The 19,860-nt window shown below is 36.8% G+C and overlaps 1 protein-coding gene across 4 annotated transcripts in view; it reads left to right on the forward strand.

Annotated features, from left to right (window-relative positions):
• Nucleotides 1–19,508, forward strand: part of coro1ca (coronin, actin binding protein, 1Ca) — a 50,834-nt gene extending 31,326 nt beyond the window's left edge. For all 4 annotated transcript variants that reach the window (XM_081366061.1, XM_081366062.1, XM_081366064.1 and 1 more), the window contains 9 exons: nucleotides 6,633–6,755; nucleotides 9,757–9,886; nucleotides 11,296–11,477; nucleotides 11,697–11,816; nucleotides 12,449–12,553; nucleotides 13,021–13,166; nucleotides 14,341–14,398; nucleotides 15,567–15,806; nucleotides 18,771–19,508. In XM_081366061.1, the coding sequence (XP_081222187.1) occupies nucleotides 6,633–6,755; nucleotides 9,757–9,886; nucleotides 11,296–11,477; nucleotides 11,697–11,816; nucleotides 12,449–12,553; nucleotides 13,021–13,166; nucleotides 14,341–14,398; nucleotides 15,567–15,806; nucleotides 18,771–18,890 (1,224 nt within the window). In that variant the 3' untranslated portion in view covers nucleotides 18,891–19,508. The remainder of the gene's footprint in view (nucleotides 1–6,632; nucleotides 6,756–9,756; nucleotides 9,887–11,295; nucleotides 11,478–11,696; nucleotides 11,817–12,448; nucleotides 12,554–13,020; nucleotides 13,167–14,340; nucleotides 14,399–15,566; nucleotides 15,807–18,770) is intronic.
• The last annotated feature ends 352 nt before the right edge of the window (nucleotides 19,509–19,860 follow it).

The raw sequence follows: 19,860 nt of genomic DNA on the forward strand, positions 1-19,860 counted from the left end.
TAATAAAATGAGAACCAATGATCAAACTAGAAGCAATAGCACAAATAAACAACAGAACACAGATGCAACATTGCTTTTCAGGGTTTTCAGGTAGATCTAACAGTATTTCATTTCTGTACATAATCTATCTAATCTGTATCTAACTAAAGTAATCAAATGTGTAATAACACTGCATAGTATTCACTGCACAAGTATAGATGAATCCTTATTAAAGTTACAAAAGTTATTCAGTCAAGACAATTGAGTGATTTTTATTTTTATTTTTTATTTTTGAAGTAAGCCTGTTGTTTGATTTAACATTAATATTAAAAACAGCAGCAGGAATATTAGGCTGCTGTCACTTTAAGATATAATTCACGGGTCCAATACACTGATTGTGTTTTTTTCTCGACTGTTTTCGTTCACTTAACAAATATGTTTACTAGGATACTCACCAAGACGGTGATTTTGACTCTATACTGCAATAGTTTTATATCATCAGTCACCCAAGGCTGTTTATTTGTTACTTAAGGTATTGATTTTGTATCATGTTGAAGCCAAAATGTTTCGTATTGATCCAGCCATATGTTGGACACATTTGTTGGGATTCCTGCCTTTGAACTGGGCCCGTGCGCATGCGTAACTTCCCAGAAAAGAGGAAAAGCAGGAGAATGAGAGCACCAAAGATGAGGAAAGAGAGAAACAGGAAAAAGGGGGCACACACAAAGGAAGTGAGAGTTCAGTGGCTTTACTTCAAAGTCCACCTCCATATATTCTGTGCAGCCACATGGACAGATGTAACTTAAATTGTGTGTGTAGCCATTGATGTGTCATTCTGATTCCCAGTCTGTATTCCAGGAGCCCCCTACTGTTCCTGCTGCACTGGCTGAGCTCTGGCAGCTACTGACTGCAGATTTTACCTTATATGGTCATCCTCAGCTCCCCGCCTGTCAACCTTCCAGACCCATTTCCTCTTTCCTCTCCATTGGCTGAAGCACAGTGCTTGCGCCCAATAGAGTCTTTGATAGACGCATAGGAGAAAAGCGGGCAGTGTGAAGGGAATTTTTTAGTTAATGTGTTAAGTCCATTGTGTCCATTTTATTATGTTTTTTTAATTGTTATTATTTATAATAATTTATAATATTTATATACTATTATTATAAATATATAACATTTCATTTTACTTTATCATTTTTTTAAGTTATTCATCCAGAAGTTATTTTAAAGGGTTTACAGAATTTGACTTTTTTTTTTCACCGTCATTTCTTGCATGAATTTAATAATCAGAATCATTTTTAATAATATAATAAATGCAATAATTATAAATATATAATTTTATTTAATTACATTTTTGTATTTAGAATAATAAATGTGTTTGTGTTTTTTAAAAATATTTGAGTGGCAAACCTCAGGATCTCTCTTATCTCGTGATCTTTCTTCCTCATTTCTTTACCCTGTTCTTCCCCCCTCCTCCTCTTTCAGGTCATATGCATTAGCCAACTGCGTAGTATACACCTGCTCTCATTCTGACACACACTTGGCACCGCCCCCTCTGCCCTGATTGGCTGTTTACGTGGATCATGAATTGTGGTTGGACAGCAGCTGGGGTGCTTCAGTCAGGTCGGCTGTAGTCTGCTGCCTCTGGGTCCTCGTGAACTCGCAGAGGAAATGGAAATTTCCATGCTGACTAGATAAGACAGACATGCTTCAGCTACTGCAGGAAGCATCTGTGGCTCTGTAATACTTTCTGCTGGCCTCTTCCACAGTGTGTCCAGTCTTTCTGTTGCTCTCATTTCCTTTTTTCCATGGTTTTCATGTCTCTCTTCACTGGCATCACTCTCTTGCTCTCTGGCGTGGTTTTGTTGAGGCGAGGAATCCTTATTTAAAAATGGTTTATTGATTGAATGGGTTGAAACCCGTGTTAGTTGAGGTGAGGGATCTGCAGTAGTGCTGTTGCTATGCAACAGGTTAGACTCGCTGCACTGCAATGATGGTTTTGGACAGCTCCGGTTTTAGTAAGCTATAATTAAGTTACATAAATATTCATGATGTAAGTTTAGCAGAGCTTTCCTGTAAGTTTTATTTACCACATTGCATGCTTGATTTAATGATAATTCACAGTAATATTGTGAAAAATTATTTATTACAATTTAAAGTAACTATTCTATTATTTTTTTTAAATTGAATGTGGTGACAGCTGATTTTTCAACAGGCATTACAGGTGTCACATGATCCTTCAGAAATCATTCTAATATGCTAATTTTGGTGCTGAAGTAACCACACCAAATATTTTTTGTGGAAACCATGTTTCCTTTTTTTGTCAACATTCTTTTATGAACATTTCATATAAGGATGTTTGAAATAGAAACTTTTTTTTACGATTTTATATATTATTATAAAATATTATATATTTTTTCCTTATTAAATTGACCATTCAGAGACATTGCAAAAAAAATCTGTGTGTTGTCATTGTAACTGTACCTTTTTTCGTTTCTGATGAGCAGACATTCTAAAAATGTCATGGGGAAAATGCACACATAATATAGACATCTCGGCGACATTTTTGTGCCATCGGTGATCATGACATGATGGATCATTTGAAATCCTGGTAATCAGTTGATATCTTTAAGCTTCTTTCTTTGACTTCTGCTTTCATAATTTGTTCATCCCCTAAAAAATGTCTTGTGATCACAAGCTTGCATAAGCACATACAGGCAAGCTTTATATACTGTCTCTGAGTGTGTTAATAACTCATAAAGCAAACCAATCCATAGGCAGATGATTGCTGCTAACCTTCTTCTCCAATGTCAGTGATCCATAAAATCCAACTGGCAATAATGTCAGTAAATAAATATAACGGCTAATGCTAGTGCATCATCCTGATCCTCATCGGTTAGAGGCTTTGAGTTACGGGTTTTCACTGGAAGGTTGTCTTAAGAGAACTTGTGTCCTTTTATCACCTCCCCCCTTTTTTCCGCCATCGCCTCCTTCCTCATGTCTACGACTAAACAAGTGCAAATGATCATAGGATAACCAACAGTGTTGGTGTTATGCATTACAGGTAAAGTGCATTATGTAATCGGATTACTTTTTTGATGTAACGAGTAAAGTAACATTACTTTATTGGTTCCACTTTATTTTGATAGTCCACTTTAGAAATTCTACAAAAAGTAACTTTTCAACTACATGTCAACTAACTCTCATTAGAGTAGTAGACTGTCAGTAGACTGGTTAGGTGTTAGGGTTCGGGTTAGTAGATTTAGTTGACTTGTAGTTGCCAAGTTACTTATTGTCAGTAGAATGTCTGTTGGGGGACCAACAAAATAAAGAGTTAGCAGATATTAAGCAGACAGTCTACTAATCCTCTAATGACCGTTAGTTGACATGTAGCAGAAAAGTTACTTACAGTTAGTTGAATGTCTTTTGGGGGACCAACAAAAGAAAGCGTTAGCAGATATTAAGCAGACAGTCTACTAATCCTCTAAAAGACCGTTAGTTGACATGTAGTTGCAAAGTTACTTATAGTTAGTAGAATGTCTAAAGTGGACTATCGAAATAAAGTGCTACTGATTTATTCATTCAAATTTGAAAAATTTGTGTTCCGAAGATGAACGAAGGTCTTACAGGTTTGGAACGACATGAGGGTGAGTAATTACTGACAGAAATTAATTTTTTGGGGGGGTGAACTAACCCTTTAAGCAATGTTCTGGGTTCAATACAAGTTCAACCGTATCGGAGCTGTACATTTTTTTTTTTTTTTTTACGTATGAATAGTTTCCTAGGTGTATTATCTTCTGGTAGGGCTGAAACGATTAGTCGACATCGACAAATATCTTTGTTGTCGAGTAGTCGTTTGATCCCACGTGACCTAATGTAAGGGCCTGCAATATCGCGATTTGACCGCTACGGCGCTGTAGCGCTAGAGTGTAATGCAGCCGTTACAAATGCTATTGCGGTAGAAGAAAACACAGCGCGAATTATGACGGAGTGCAAACGAATCCGAACTAGCAAGGTGTGTAAAGTTTCACAAAACTATCGTATGCAATACATGCAAGGCGTAACTTGCTTTTCACGGGAGCACAACATGCATGTTAAAGCACTTAAAGAGGAAACACACCGGCACAAGACGAGCCAGTGAGAGGTGAATGTTCTCCAGCTGAAGCTAAATAACTAGCAGTAAATCTCTTTTTAGAGAATGCAATACTACTAATAATAGCAATAATATTAACAATAATAATATAATTACAGTAATGTGATGATTTATTTTTGCATAGAATAAAGCTTGATCGAGCTTAGGAGTCAGGGCTGTTTTTATTATTGTAGCTCTATTAGGTAACGTTATTACAGTATTATCCCTTGCCTGTATTTTGTTCCATATTCATGAAGACTTACAAAAGGAGATGTTATGAAGAATATCATGTCAGTTATTTTTTTATACTGTAAATTAAAAGGTGAATGAGAATGTCTCTGTCAGCTCAGCTCAATTGTCATATCAATTTAAAAAAAAAAATTCCTATAATAATTGTTTGCAGTTTAAGTGTGTCTGTAATGCTGCTGATAATTTTTTTTGTTTATTTTTTTCTATTTAAAGAGAACAGAATATTTAACCAATGTTGCCTAGAGAGCATTTGTGTGTGATTTGAGTTGGACAGAAATCTGAAAACTTAAATAGAATGACCTGTTTAGTTGCTCAAAGTTCATTAAAACAACCATTTCAAAAGCTGAAGTGATTTTTTTTATATATATTATAGTTAGAATATGTATAACTCAGTGTTTTAACTAATTGAAAAGGCTGAATAATCGTTCCAAACGTACTGATTAGTCGGCGAAATAATCGATGAATAGTCGATTAATCGTTCTAATAATCGTTAGATTAGTCGATTATCAAAATAATCGTTTGTTGCAGCCCTATCTTCTGGTTAGGTGATGTATGTTTTCTTTAGATAAAATTTCTTGTCAACAGAGCTACGGGTAGTTGTGTCACATCGCTTTTTGCATGTGTTGTCTTTACCAGCTTTACAGATTCGTCATAACTTTACACAGACAATATCAGTAAGTGATTCTTAGCTTGTTATCTTATGGTGCATGTGATGGTTGACAGACCGCTGCCCACAGCTGGACTTTGAGTTAGGAATTTAGTTTTTATTGGCAAGTAGCCGTATGAGTGTGTAAGTGTGTATTATTGTTCATGGATTGATTGGTAATCCGTATTTCTGATTATTTTTGTTACCTTTGAACATTTCTTGACGTTTTTTTCCACTGCTCTCATTTGAAACCATCCACACGCACTTTAAAAGAAACACGAGGGGCGGTTAGCTCACAAATAGCTACGAAAAGGTATGGTTTCTCTTTCTCTTACGTAAGGCCGTGTTAACCATGCCCAGACTTGAGAAGGAATGTGTACACCGAGTGGTTTTCTGCACAGGTGGGTAGTGTCTTTTTTTTTGTTTTTGTACAGGCTGGGCTTGAGAATAGCCCAAGCTGTTGTGCTCTATCGGGCTGGGCTTTCTGCTGTGATGTCATCGCACCATAGGCAAAGCAACCAGCATGAACAAAAGAGCGGGTGTGGACATCTCTCTACACTGAACAATGTGATCAGATGACACCTGATCACACTGCCCTGTGCAGAGATTGTGCTCTCGCGAGAGATCAAAGGTCATGACCTTTGAGCAGAGGGCACTGATGACATCAGGAAGTCAGCTGACGGCATGGGACCGCAGCCGTGCCTTTATTTGGCTTCTTTGTTTGCTGTGTACAAGGGAGAGGAGGGAAATCTTCTGTTGAATTTTCTCTCTAGTCTTCAGGCCTGTGCATTGTATAATGATATTACATAAGGTGCTTAGAATGAAGAATAATACTGTTTTTCACATACAAACAATCGCATTGGACTTTTGCAGACCTGTACATATCTTTTAAATATGACATTTTAATGTGTATTGGAAAATTAAAAGCACAAAACAAAAAGTAAGACTTGTTTTTATTTAAATGTACTAATAGATAGTAATAGCAGCATTATTTACCCACATTTTTAAAAAATATTAATTATTTTGACTTACAAACAAATCTCTGAACTGATTAATTTAAACAGACCATTTGAAATGACTGATTCAAATAATTAATTAGACCTATTATTTACCAAAACAATGTGCAATAGTCTTTTTTTTTTATTTCCAGTATTGTTTAAATGTATATTTTCAGCAAAATATAATTCGTATTTATTTTTTACTCAATATTTAACTGTTGTGTTTTTTTTTGACTGGGTAAAATCATCTCATTTTAGCTTTCTCACACTACCCAAACCTCCGTGTGACCTTTCACTCCAAGGGTCAATGGCCTGTTGCACACGTATTTCTATCTGCATTTTGAAACAGAGCTGCAAGAACAAAAGCCTCGCAATCTGTTTTTATTACATATCAGCTGTCGTGTGTAAATGTTTCTGCTGTTCGCTTGAATGACCGGATAAGCTATTGTTTGACAATTTGGAGAAGAATGGCTTTCTCCAACCCCCTCCCATTTCATGAATGCAGACCAGGCCTCAAGTGTTTGTTTTGGTGTTACGTAGAGCTTGGCTGTCAGAGCTCATTTCATTTACCCAATGGGCCAAATGCTTTCATGATCTAATTTTTGTCTTTGTGTCTGTTTTCTCTTTGCAGTCGGGCCGTATAGATAAGGCCTACCCTACAGTATGTGGCCACACTGGCCCTGTTCTGGACATTGATTGGTGCCCTCACAATGACCAGGTCATCGCTAGTGGATCTGAAGACTGCACCGTGATGGTATGTCACCCTTTTTCTCTTCACTTCCACACATCCACTGTCATCATTTAAACGGCCTTAGAAAACTGATGGCATTTTAAAATTGTGTCAGACTTGATGCTATCTAACAGACGCTAGGTATACTGTGAGAAATGTGTAATAAATTTGCATATGTAATGAGAGGGTGTGTGTGTGTATATAAAAAAAATATTAAATTAAGCATGTGGAAAATTGTTGCGCAAACAGTAGCTCAAGCTCTGGTAGGTCAAAACACACTTGATGTGAAGCGTTTGTATAATTAAATATAGACAATCACAGACATTCGCATTTGGACGAGATTAGATTTCTCAGAGGACCGCTGAGTTTGCCGAAAAACACTAGGAAATTTGCCCTGGAATTTTTACTGAGGTCGAATGAGAGAAAAAAACAGACATGGAAGATTTGTATGGGATTGAAATCGTAATGTACGTAGGTGAAACACGAATTTCTCTAACGTCCCCTTGGAAAACTAGTACCGTCCGAATAGGGCTTTACTAAAAAACAAAAAATTAATTTCTACAAAATAAAAAAAAAAATTATCACAAGCTTTTGAATGGTAATGTATGGATAAATCTAAATTTAATTCTGTAATCAATGCATTGATATGTATCATTCTGACTATTAACAAATCACATTGCATTGATTACAGAATTCAAATCTAGGTAAACCGCTGCAGTCATTTTAAATCTTGTTTATTGATGGGTGGATTTGACCATTTCTAGATACATTTCCTTAAATAGCCAGCATCACATCTCACCCCACCCATTGAGTCCATGTGTGGCTGGCAAAGTTTACCCCATGACTCATGCGAACTGCAGTAGATCGGATCATAGCATAACTGAAGGCTTGCTTCTCTGGACTGTTTTAGATTAGTTTAAGCCCAGCCTGAAGTCATTGAATCAGCAGCTACCATTTTATAGTTCTGAGGTCAGTCTGGCTGGCTCTGGGTCTATTTATCACTCTGCTAGCCCTTATTTGGCCAGTGTGAAGAAAAAAAACGCAACTCCAGTGCTCATGTACGTGTAATGAGTGTGCAAGTATTGAGTTTATTAGGACACTGTCTCTCGTCCGCTCTCTTGGGGAATACTGAGGCCGGGAAGTTGATGATTCCTGCTGTTTTGCTCTGTCCTATCTTCCTAGATTCATAACATCGGAAATATATTTATTAGGGCTGGGCATTGACACAAATTTCACGATTCGATACACAAGCTTTCGATTCGATATCGATTGATTGTGGCCTATCAGTGCATGACAAATTTCCGTAAGGAAAAAAATCTCTCTCAATGTTGTAAATTCATAATATCATAATATTAAAGGTTTGTAGGCTACTTGCATTTAAATTACACATTAAGTCTTTATAATATTATAATACATTTTCAATGACATGATTAGTTACTTTTTACACGTTTTAACAAAATATATATAAACATTTAAATGGTGGCTGCCATAAAAAAAACATGAAGGATTTATTCAAACAAAATAAGTTAAGTAAAAATACAATGAATATGCAATATAGTTTATTTATCTAACTGACTGACGAGTATTTGGACATTGAATAGCTTTTCTGAGGTAAATGTGACAGTTTACAAGCTTTTTATTGACGTCGCTCTGCGGTTGAAACACTGATTGAGCCATTACATGAGACATGATATGGATTTCTGTTAATAGTAATGTATCTTTTAACATACCATTTGATGTTCATTCATGTTTATTCCGTGCTGAAACTAGTATCAGAAGAGATGATTGGTCAGGCTGCTGCTTCTATTCAACGGCAACAGCAATCTGTCACACCTCATTAAAGAGCGCAAAAACAGTATTTATTTCGTACTAAAACTGACAGAATTTGAAAGGTGAGACCTTTTCATATCAGAAGTAAGGAGGCACAAAGCTTATTGAGATTTGTTGGATTGGAGGCGCGTTTTGTTCATTCAATTGAGAAAAGCATATACTGAAAGATCAATTCTTGTGATTCTAAGAAGTTATGTCGGTTCTTCAAAATGAGAATCAATTAAAATCGAGAAATCAATATGTATATATTTTTTTTTTACCCAGCCCTGATATTTAGGTATAGACATGCTGGATGGGTATTTTATTAGTGACTGTGTTTTTAGGGGACGACAATGTTGATGATAATGACATTGACCTGTTTCCTTAGCAGTGTCTCATGTCTATGTAAAGGAATAATATATACTGCATCCAGTGTAATAATACATCCAGTCTATTATTACACAGTTAAGGTCGATATACAGAAATATTTAAATGTAAAATGTTGCAGTTTTTTTTTCTAATCATCAAAAAATGTTTAAGATAGCGGTTTAATAAATGCTGAGAATAAGCAGTATGTAGAGGGAGATAAAAAGGACGTTAAAGAGAGCGGCTTCATCGATCGCATATTACTATTTCTGTCATAATAAAGTTAAAAGGTCATTATACTTTTAATCCTTGTTTAAATTGATAAAACTCTGCTGGACTCCTTTATTTGCCCTCTGCTGCCATCTTCAGACAAATGAATGTAATTGTAGAAGTTATAAAAAATGGCTTAATCAAATTTTGGATCATAATGGAATTCATTTTAACAGCTATGTTTGATTTGGTGGTTTTTTTTGTGTTATTTTTATACTATTTGGTATTAATGAATATTTTTGAATTGGCATTTATTTTTAATAAATTATTTATTAAATTATTATTTTTTATATATATTTCTGTTCAGCTATTTTTGTTTTAGCAATTTATTACTTCAACTTAAACCTTTTTTATTTCAGTTAGTTGCCAAGGCAGTATTTCTAATTTTCATTTCAATTTATCATCTACTATTTATGGATATATTTTTTTTTATTTCAGTTTCATTTCAATAACCAAAAGCGTAATGTTTCTGTAATAGTTTTAGTTAACGATAACTCTTTTGATTTACTGTCAAGTATATTTGCATTTGTGAGATGTTAGATAAAAATGTTAATATTTTTCTTTCTTTCTTTGTTCTCAGGTGTGGCAGATCCCAGAGAATGGTTTGGTGACCTCCATGTCCGAGCCAGTGGTGGTGCTGGAGGGTCATTCTAAAAGAGTGGGAATCATTACCTGGCATCCAACCGCTCGCAACATCCTCCTCAGTGCAGGTGAGAAGCGTCACCTGATCCAGCAAGGAAAAGCAAACTCTATCGATAGAAACTATAACAGAGGAGACAGGGAATAATGGTGAAAAAGAGAGAAGAGTGGTTTAGGAAGTTATGCGCCTCATGTTTATCTTTTTAATGTACTGTATGTATACATTAATGTACTGTATACAGTTCAGTATCAAAACACTTAAAGGTCGGGTAGACAATTTTAGGAGAGGCTAGCAAAAGCGAGCTAACTTTGAAAGCATAAGATCCCACCCTCCCTTCAAAGCATCTTCAGAGCCACGCCTCCTACAAAACAAGTGACAGCAAGGAGCAAACAAAAGCGTCATAAGAGATGGCGTTATCCTCATGTCTCAAATCACATAACATTACAGTGATAATGAACATGAACAACTTAAAGAGCACTGACCTGTATCACTTGACTGCTGCAGATTCATTTTTGCGGTTGATAGTTTTGTCATTGAAACGCATACATTTGAGTCACGAACTGTTCCGAGTAAAATGTCACGGGTTTCCATCTCTTCCAAATTTCAGTAGTTATTGTGTTACGCATTATAAGCTCGGACTGAATGCAATGATTGGACGAACATTTTATGGTTCTACACCTTCCACAGATGATATACATGCATATAAATATGGGTGTGAATTGTCACTGGTCTCACGATTTAATTCGATTACGATTATCATTTCAACGATTCAATATCACAATGCATTGCAATTTTACTGCACATGGTTACATTTTCGTCTATAAATACAAGCTGTCAGATATATGAACTCCCTTTTTATTTTATCTGCGCCAAGAAAGTACACTTCCTGAATGTAGTCAAACAAAATTCAAGTCTGAACGTCTATGGTCTGAATACAGCAGACGACAGGAGCACTAATAAACACTAGTAAATACTAAAAACGCATGAAACTGTCAAGTATTGTTGGCTACTTTAGTTACAATAACGCTCACAGCCTGTGCGCACACACACACGCTTGCACGCACATGCTCACGCACTGTAAATAAAAAAATAGTGGGTGCAAATAGCCCCCGTCATTTTACGCTAGCGAGACGAGCGAATATGCGACATGACATCAGAGAAACGTCTGTAGGCTATAACGGCTATAATCGATTATGGTCTACTACTGCATCGATGCAGAATCGTCAACTTCGGGCGTCCGCATTGTAGAAACAATTAATTTCAACACCCCTAACATTTAGATCACTCAACTTAGTGATTTGCAATCAGGATGTGAAGAGACTTTCAACCAGCATAACAAAAAATGTTTCTGGAACAAATCACCTACCCTGCCTTTAAATGGAAAAAACAATCCAGCTGCTTTCTAATGAAAAGATTCATCAGCATTCAAACATGGTCATTTCCCCCATCGCATGATTTTTCTCCCGTGTTTGTCTGCAGGCTGTGATAATGTGATTTTCATCTGGAATGTGGGCACGGGAGAGTCCATGATCACCCTTGAGGATATGCACCCTGACATCATCTTCAGCGCCTGCTGGAACCGCAATGGCAGTCTCATCTGCACTGCCTGCAAGGACAAGAAAATCCGAGTCATCGACCCGCGCAAGGAGGAGATCATTGCGGTAAGTGGCTATTCACTTTTCTGAAGTGAATAGGCAGATAAAAGTTTGTGAGTATAAAAGTTTTCGAATTACAGGACTGAAAGGTTTCTCTGGCGGCAGTTTTTCTCAGTTGAAGCGCTGTATATTCATGCGTTTACTTGATCCAAAAAGTATTTGGCTGCTCAGGTTTGAAAGAATGTGAGCAGTGTTGTGATGTATTATGGTGTGTTTCGCTGACAGGAGAAGGACAAGGCCCATGAGGGTGCCAGGCCCATGAGAGCTATTTTCCTGTCTGACGGAAAAGTGTTCACCACTGGTTTTAGCCGCATGAGCGAGAGACAGCTCGCCCTCTGGGATCCGGTAAGTTGCCATGGAAACCGCAGACAAATTTCAATCTAACACCTGCTCATAAATAAACACAAACAAATGCACTTCAGACTGGCTGGAATACACTACACAACTTTTACCATCTAAACAGGCCTCATACGCTTGCCGACTTTGTAAATGGTTACTGATAAAAAACTGGGCATTGTACACTAAGTGACTGAGGACCACACACCACCAGACTTTCAAGTCACCACAAACTAAACAAACTCACACAGAAACATGTGCCTTTTTGCTAGGAGACGCGTGACCGATTAAAACAATGTGTTCAAAATATCAAACATGTTTGATATCCTCTGACTGGATGGAATCAAACTTTGAAGCTTAAAAAAAAAAATCAGAGTCTGTGATCATCATACACTACAGGATTTTCTGTGACATCTGTCAACTCAAATCTGCAGACTGGCTCTGACTTTCGGCTACAACTTGTCCAGACTGTAAATCGGAGCAGCAATCTGTGCAAAAGTCTATTCCAGTGTATTTCAGCCTTAACTTATTCCGATTATGCTTTCCGAACAAAGAAAATTAATTTTAGTTGCAGTTCCTGACATATGATTTTCCTTTTTAATGTAATTATAGACTATAAATTGTCTCTGTTTCTCTTTCAGGACAATATTGAGGAGCCGATCTCTGTCCATGAGATGGACACCAGTAACGGAGTCCTCCTGCCCTTCTATGATCCCGATACTAATGTGGTCTACCTGTGTGGAAAGGTAAACACAGCACATACAGTACCGTTTAAAAGTTTGGGGAATGTGCGATTTTTATTTTTCAAAAGAAATACTTTTGTTCAGCAAGGATGCGTTAAATTGATCAAAAGTGACAACATAGACATTTATAATTTTACAAGTTAATGTAATGTTATTTTAATATATTTTCTGTCCAATTTTGGTGTTAATTTCAATAAAAGAGTGGTTATTTTATTTTATTGGCTTGTATTTTTTAAATTCAGATTCAATACAATTATTGTATTTATTCAAAAAGGCCTAATATTAATACAATTATCCCCCCAAAAACACCTAATTTAAAATAAGAAATTAATTATTTTTTTTATTTTTTTTATTGGTTTTGGTTTTCAGCCAAGTGCATCAAGAATTTTTGGTTTCGGCCCAGAATTTTGATTTCTGATTTCGGTGCATCCCTAGTTTTTAGTGTCTGACTGAGGATTTGTTTCTAATAGGGTGACAGCAGTATCCGTTACTTTGAGATCACGGATGAAGCTCCCTTTGTCCATTACCTCAGCACCTTTACCACTAAGGAGCCTCAGAGGGGCATGGGATACATGCCCAAGAGAGGGCTGGACGTCAACAAGTGTGAGATCGCAAGGTATAGCAACAACCATTATCACACAAGCTAATGGAAGTATGTGGGAAATCACATGAAACACGTCAGGAATATGACCATGTCATACTTCACCTCAAAATCAAAACTTAAAGGAATACAGTATATTTGTATTTTATCCTAATTTTATAACCAGATACGATTTTCACATTGCATTTGTTTTACTGATATATTGCTGTTTAAAAAAAAATAAATAAAGTGCCCCATTATACTTTTCATGCCGTCTGTAATATACCTTTTTGTAAAAGTAAAAGTTTTGCAAAGTTTTGAAGATCAAACTGCACAACAAAAATAGTTGTTGTTTCCTAAGAGAAAGAATCGATTCTGAACTGCTGAAACGAGTCCTCTGTAATTCCAGTCTCACTTCCTGTTACAAACTTGCGTAACAATGTAACAAATGTGCATGATGCCTAACTGAAATTCCGATGGTTTCGTTTCAGACATGCGCTATTAGCGGTAGACCAATCACAACAGACTGGGACATCTGACCAATCAAATTGAATCTTTGAACAAACTGTTTTCAGACTCTTTGAGAAATGAGGTGGTGTGCAATGTGTGTTATGATAAAATTAAAGTGTTTATTGACCTTTGGTGCATGTAAACCTGTTGTAGGAGACCTCCTAAACAAAATTATGTACATTTAAAATAGCATAATAGGAGCACTTTGATTATTATTAATAATAATGACAAATTGAGAGAAAAATCATCTTGATGTGATGCAAAATGGACAAAGAAAACTGGTATATATTTATTTATATTCATATGTATCTTGAATTCCTTTTTGTTTTAGGGTGAAATAGGACTTGAATGTTTCTTTATTAGATCCTTATTAGATTTGTATTTATTACATCTTTTTGGATTTATGTTGTTTATTTAGTCTAGGACTAGGTTTTACTAGTTTTTCATAAACTGCTGACCCAATCCACCCAAAAGAGGGCAGCACTAGACCTGGTTAACAAAGGCCTGCTGGATCCTTCAGATTAAGATTTATAAGATTTAGGGGGAGTGATTAATGAATAGGGGTTCAGGTTTGGTGGTATCTAATGCTCTTAATTGATTGGTGTGTTATTTTTGTTTGACTTGCCAAACGAGTCATGCACTAACATCTGCTACCCTTCTGAACATGTTATAACAGGCTTGTGTGCTTGTGTGTTCTCAGGTTTTACAAACTGCATGAGAGAAAGTGTGAGCCTATCATCATGACCGTGCCAAGAAAAGTGAGCCTTTTTGATTTGTTTTACTATTTTGTTTTTAAGAGTACAGCAACACTGCTAGTGCTAAACTACAACTTCCTCCTGTTTCGACACCCGTTTTCACACTGGGTTTGATTTATTTAGTACCACTCCACCACTGCAAGTCTTCCTTCGCATGTTATTATTTTGCTGTAAACCACAGTATGTTTGCACCATCTACATGTACTACCTTGGCTGTGTCCGAAATTGCCGAAATCGCCTAGTGGACGTTATCAAGTGCACTCATTCAATCCCATAATACATCACAATAACGAGTGTACAATGAATGTACACTCAACGGCTAGAGAATACCCATAATGCACTGTGAGGGTTGTGCTGAATAAATTCCTGCATCTCGCCAGAAGATGGCGCCCGTAGCTGACTCCATCCATCCATTTTCCAAACCGCTGGTCCAATGTGGGTACAGCGTAACATTATATAGGACATCGGCGCACTGTCCAAATTCACTCACTTGTTTTCATTCACTCCTTCAACAGGACTATATTGGTGGACTAATGTAGGAAATAGTGAATGAGGGTATAGGGCGCAATTTCGAACACAGCTCATGAGTTATGATGACATCTGTTTACCACTGCACCTAGGCAACAATGTTGGAGGAGTCAGGGTCAAAAATAGAAAGCGTTGTTCACTTCAACTTTTTTGTTGATGGTTGAGTCCCTTTGCTTTTAATAAGGGTTCAACAATAAGAATGACCCGCTGGGCCAACATGAGTTTTGGACCAGTGTTTTCATACAATAAATCTTTTAGCAATGTATTTTAATATTCACTGGAACTAATTTTTATGATTTACATTGTGTAAAAAAAAAATATATGACTGTTTTCCATTTTAATATTTTACAATATAATTTATTCCGGTGATGGAAAAGCTGAATTTTCAGCAGCCATTAATCCTTTGATAAATAGAAAGTTAATGAACAGGATTTATTTGCTACTTAAAAGTATTAAATTTGCAAAATACATGGCCAACATTTTCAGTGTTGATTGATCAAGAGCCATAAATTCAGAAAACAGCTTTCACACCAACCAAGCAACTGAACTCTGTATCTGCATCCCAGTTGTTTATATTCCAAATAGTTTGCATAATTCATATCCTGCATATCCTAACATCTAATAACACTCTTCCTTTCATCAGTCGGACTTGTTCCAGGATGACCTTTACCCTGACACGGCAGGTCCAGAGGCCGCCCTGGAGGCCGAGGATTGGTTTGAAGGGAAGAATGGAGACCCTATCCCGATATCCCTGAAACATGGATACGTGCCAGGCAAGAACCGCGATCTCAAAGTGGTCAAGAAGAACATCTTAGACAACAAGAGCAAGAATACAGAGAATACCGCCCCTGCCATCAAGACTGCCACCTCCACGCCGTCTATCGTGAGTGGGACTCATTTACTGATTTACTTACTCCTGTTCAGTTTATCATCCACCAGCATTTTTATCTTACACACAGTTCTCATTCTCTGCACTAAATTCATTGAAAAATATATAATAAACACAATTTCTTTAGTGGGACTGTAATTTGCACTATGCTGCAGTTGTGACCTACATGCAGCTAAATTATTGTACTGTATTGTTCAAGGCCAACTTCTCTTTTTGGCTTGCATATAGTGTTTTTATAGTTTTAAGGATGTTCTACAGCAGAACCAACCCCCAACCAAATGCCTGTTTAACCACATGACAGCATCACCACATGTGTGTCCTGCCCTGTAAACCCAACTCTCTGTGCTCAGGGCTGTAATCATAGGAGCCAGTGCGCTGCCCTGCAAACTCACCAATGTTAGCTGCTATTCATCACACCTAATGATTATCCCACAATCTGACTACATATGCGTTTTAATTATTTGCTTATGACAGTATTGGTATTGTTAACTATTAAAAATAGTATTTGTTAATTGAAATAAAGCTGAATAGAAATATATTTTTTTATAGAAATGACAATCATATAACAAAATTACAAAAAATACTAAAATTAAAATGACAAGAGGAAAATATCTAATTAAATGCTAATTCAAAATATTAAAGGGGTCATAAGATTATTTATAATGTTTTACTTTTCCTTAGTGTGTAATGTATATGCAGATCTTATACAAGCATATACAGAGTTACATAGTCTCCCACGAAAGCATTTATTTGATCTAACGGAGAACACTGATCCAGACCTGCCTAAAACGCCTCGTACGAAGTTCAGATATTGGGCTCGAACTGATATGGTAAAACCGACGAGAATATTATTAACTGTTTATATAAATGCTTTAGAAGCCTTGGAAGCTGAAGCTTGCGATTATGGTAAGAGGTATTACATTTCCAACACGCTTAAGGTATCTGGCCAATCACAACGCACTGGGTCAGCCGGCTGATTAGAGCGCTCTTGAGCTTTTCCGAAAGAAGGGGCTATGCAGAAATCAGTGCATTTCAGTCAGACTGGGAATAGAGAAACTGCAATCATTTACAGTATGTAAGAAATAATGTGGTCTTTGAGCATTAAAGCATGTTAATCTATTCAGTTTCAGCCAAGAATCAAAATAATGAATATGACCCCTTGGATATATCCTATAATGGTAAATAAAAAAAATATGAAAATAACACAGGGTTCCCACGGGTCCTTGAAATCCTTGAAAGTTTGTGAATCTGAAGAAAAAAATTCAAGGCTCTGGAAAGTTTTTGAAAATAAACATACAGGTCCTTGAAAGTGCTTGAATTTACTTTGTGCAACAAGTTTTCTGGAAAAAAATTCCATGTTATTCCCCTCAGTCCGCTAATGTGTTATTTCGCCAACACTTCGTGGCCTATGCATACTAGCTTGCTTGATTTATGTTAGTTACGTGCATTTACGCGTTATGTTAAGTGTTCCCCGCGTGAGGTACTTTGTGTTGTACGTTGCCATGATGTTCATGCACGCACAAAACTACTACAATGGTACCTCAACGTTTGTTGTTGAGCCCAATAAATGTGTCCCCACATTAAGTCCTTGAATTTGAGGGTATTGGACCTGGAAAGTCCTTGAAAGGTCCTTTAATTTTGAAGTGATATTCCAATGATTTATGAAAAACAGTGAACAACTAAACCGTGTTTAGTGACTGCATTTTTTTTTTTTTTTTTTTTTTATGAAAACTGATAGTGAATAAAAAATAAGTTTATATGGCAGCTGAGTTCAAGCTTAAGTGATTTTAATAAGAACTTATTTTAGATACCAGAATTGGGTGGTTGTCATTGTGGTACCCATTTTTTATTAAAGTCATAACTCATAAACACTGCCCTGCCAAAAAAAGTTTCCTCCTGGATTTTAAATGAGCAAATAGGCAAGAGCCTTTGATTGGATAATTCCTGCCATGTTTCAGCTGGCAACATTTCACAACGTTTCAGAAGGGTCAAATGATTGGCCTGCACCAAGCAAATTAAACAACTAAGGAGATTTCTGAAATTACTCAAATTGGACTAAGAAATGTCTAGTGCGTTATTAAAACCTGGAAGGATAGTGGTGAACCATCACAGCAGAAAAATGTGGTCCGAAAACAATCTTGAATGGCCGTGTTCACTTAAACGTTTGAAGTCAAATCATAGAAAATCGACAGTAGAACTCACAGCTATGTTTAATAGTGAAGGTAAGAGCATTCTACATGCACTATGCAATGAGAACCTTAAGAGTCTGGCAATGAACAGCAGTGTGGCCTCAAGAAAGCCACTTGTTAGTGAGGCTAATTGGGGAAAAAAGGCTTCAGTTTGCTAGAAAGAATAAATATTGGACTCTGGAGCAATGGAAAAAAGTCATGTGGTCTGAGTCCAGATTTACCCTGTTCCATAGTGATCAGGGTAAGAAGATAGGCGAATGAAGTGATGCACCCATCATGCTTAGTCCCTACTGTAGAAGCTTGTGGAGGCAGTGTTATGATCTGGGGTTGCTTCACCTGGTCAGGCCTAGGTTCAGCAACATTGTGTGGCTCTAAAATGAATATAGTGGATGATCAGACTTTCCCATCAATGGATTGGAAGGAGCATGAGAGATCATTTTCACACATGGAGTCCCGGTCTTTACCCCGTTGAGAATGTTTGGAATGTGCTGGAGAGAACTTTACGCTGTCGTTCGCCTCTGCCATCCTCAAAACAAGATCTCAGTGAAACTATATTACTACTCTGGACTGAAATAAAAGTTGAAACATTGCAAAGGTTTATCAAAACAATGCCAAGTTAAGTGTGATGGTTAAGTGCCTGTTTTTTTTTTGGCAGGGCAGTGTATATTGGCACAAAACAATATGGTTTTATTATTATTTGAATTTTTTTTTTTTTACTGAGACAATTGTTCTTAACATTTTGTCTTTCACTTTTTTTCTTCCTCAACAGAAAAGTGAAGCTAAGCTGGACGAGGTTTTGAAAGAAATGAAATCTCTCAGAGAGCTTGTCAGCAGTCAGGAAAAAAGAATTGCCAAACTTGAGGAGCAGTTGTCTAAGATGGACATCTAAAGGGACCCTGTAATCCCCTCCCCTTCTATTCAGGATATCCCATTGGCCAGGTGGGCGGGACCCGTCACTGCCAATCATCATGACAGTGTTCCGTCTGAAGCCTGCCTTGCAAAGACTCCAACCAACATTCCAAGATGATCAATTATTCCTTTTGCATTCCCAAAAACCTGTTTACACCTCATAGCCATTTGGAAAACTACAAACGTTATTTCAAAATTTGACCCGTTTAGCTTTTACTCCAAATCTCACTCCAATTCTTTCTGCAATGGCTGTGTTTTATCTGGTGTTCTTGAATGGTCTTACGTTTTTGTTTTGTTTTTCTTATTAAAAATTGTGACCAAGAAAATTGCATTATGAAGCAGTTACATAAACTGGATGAGCTCAAAGTTTGAAGTAGCCATCAGTATTGCAGTTCCTCTCTCGCCCTTCTGAGTTGCCAAATTTATAGAGGAGTTATTGACCTTCCTGACAGTATTTGACTAGCTTTTCATTTTGTACTTATAAGGGACAAAGCAATATGCTAGTAATGCAAGGAGGGGAAATCATTGGAACCATTTGTCAATGTTATAGGTGTCTTTCTAAAGAATACAAAATAAAGATTTTAATCAACCTGACAAACATGTAAAGTTGAAAAAGTTTACAAAACATTACTGGAAAACAATACAGGTGCTCTAAAATATTCCACTAAAGATGTTTCTTTGTTATTCAGGTACCCATGTATGTATTACGATAGTAATTAGGAAAATAATCAAAATAATTCTGGTTCTGGTGGTTGCTATGAACACAGTTAATGTGTACTCTTCTCACAACTCCAAACACTTTCTTTATGGCAGCAGTTGCTCATCATAATGGTAAATGCAACGCAAAACATGAGGATATAAGCTCAGAACAGCATTAGTTTTAGCAGCAAAACTTGTTCATTGCTTTACCGGCTTGATAGCTTTTACTCTGACTTTGTTCCAGTCAGACA

Source organism: Scardinius erythrophthalmus (assembly GCF_964197995.2).
Source record: "Scardinius erythrophthalmus genome assembly, chromosome: 5".
NCBI classification, from domain to species: Eukaryota; Metazoa; Chordata; class Actinopteri; order Cypriniformes; family Leuciscidae; genus Scardinius; species Scardinius erythrophthalmus.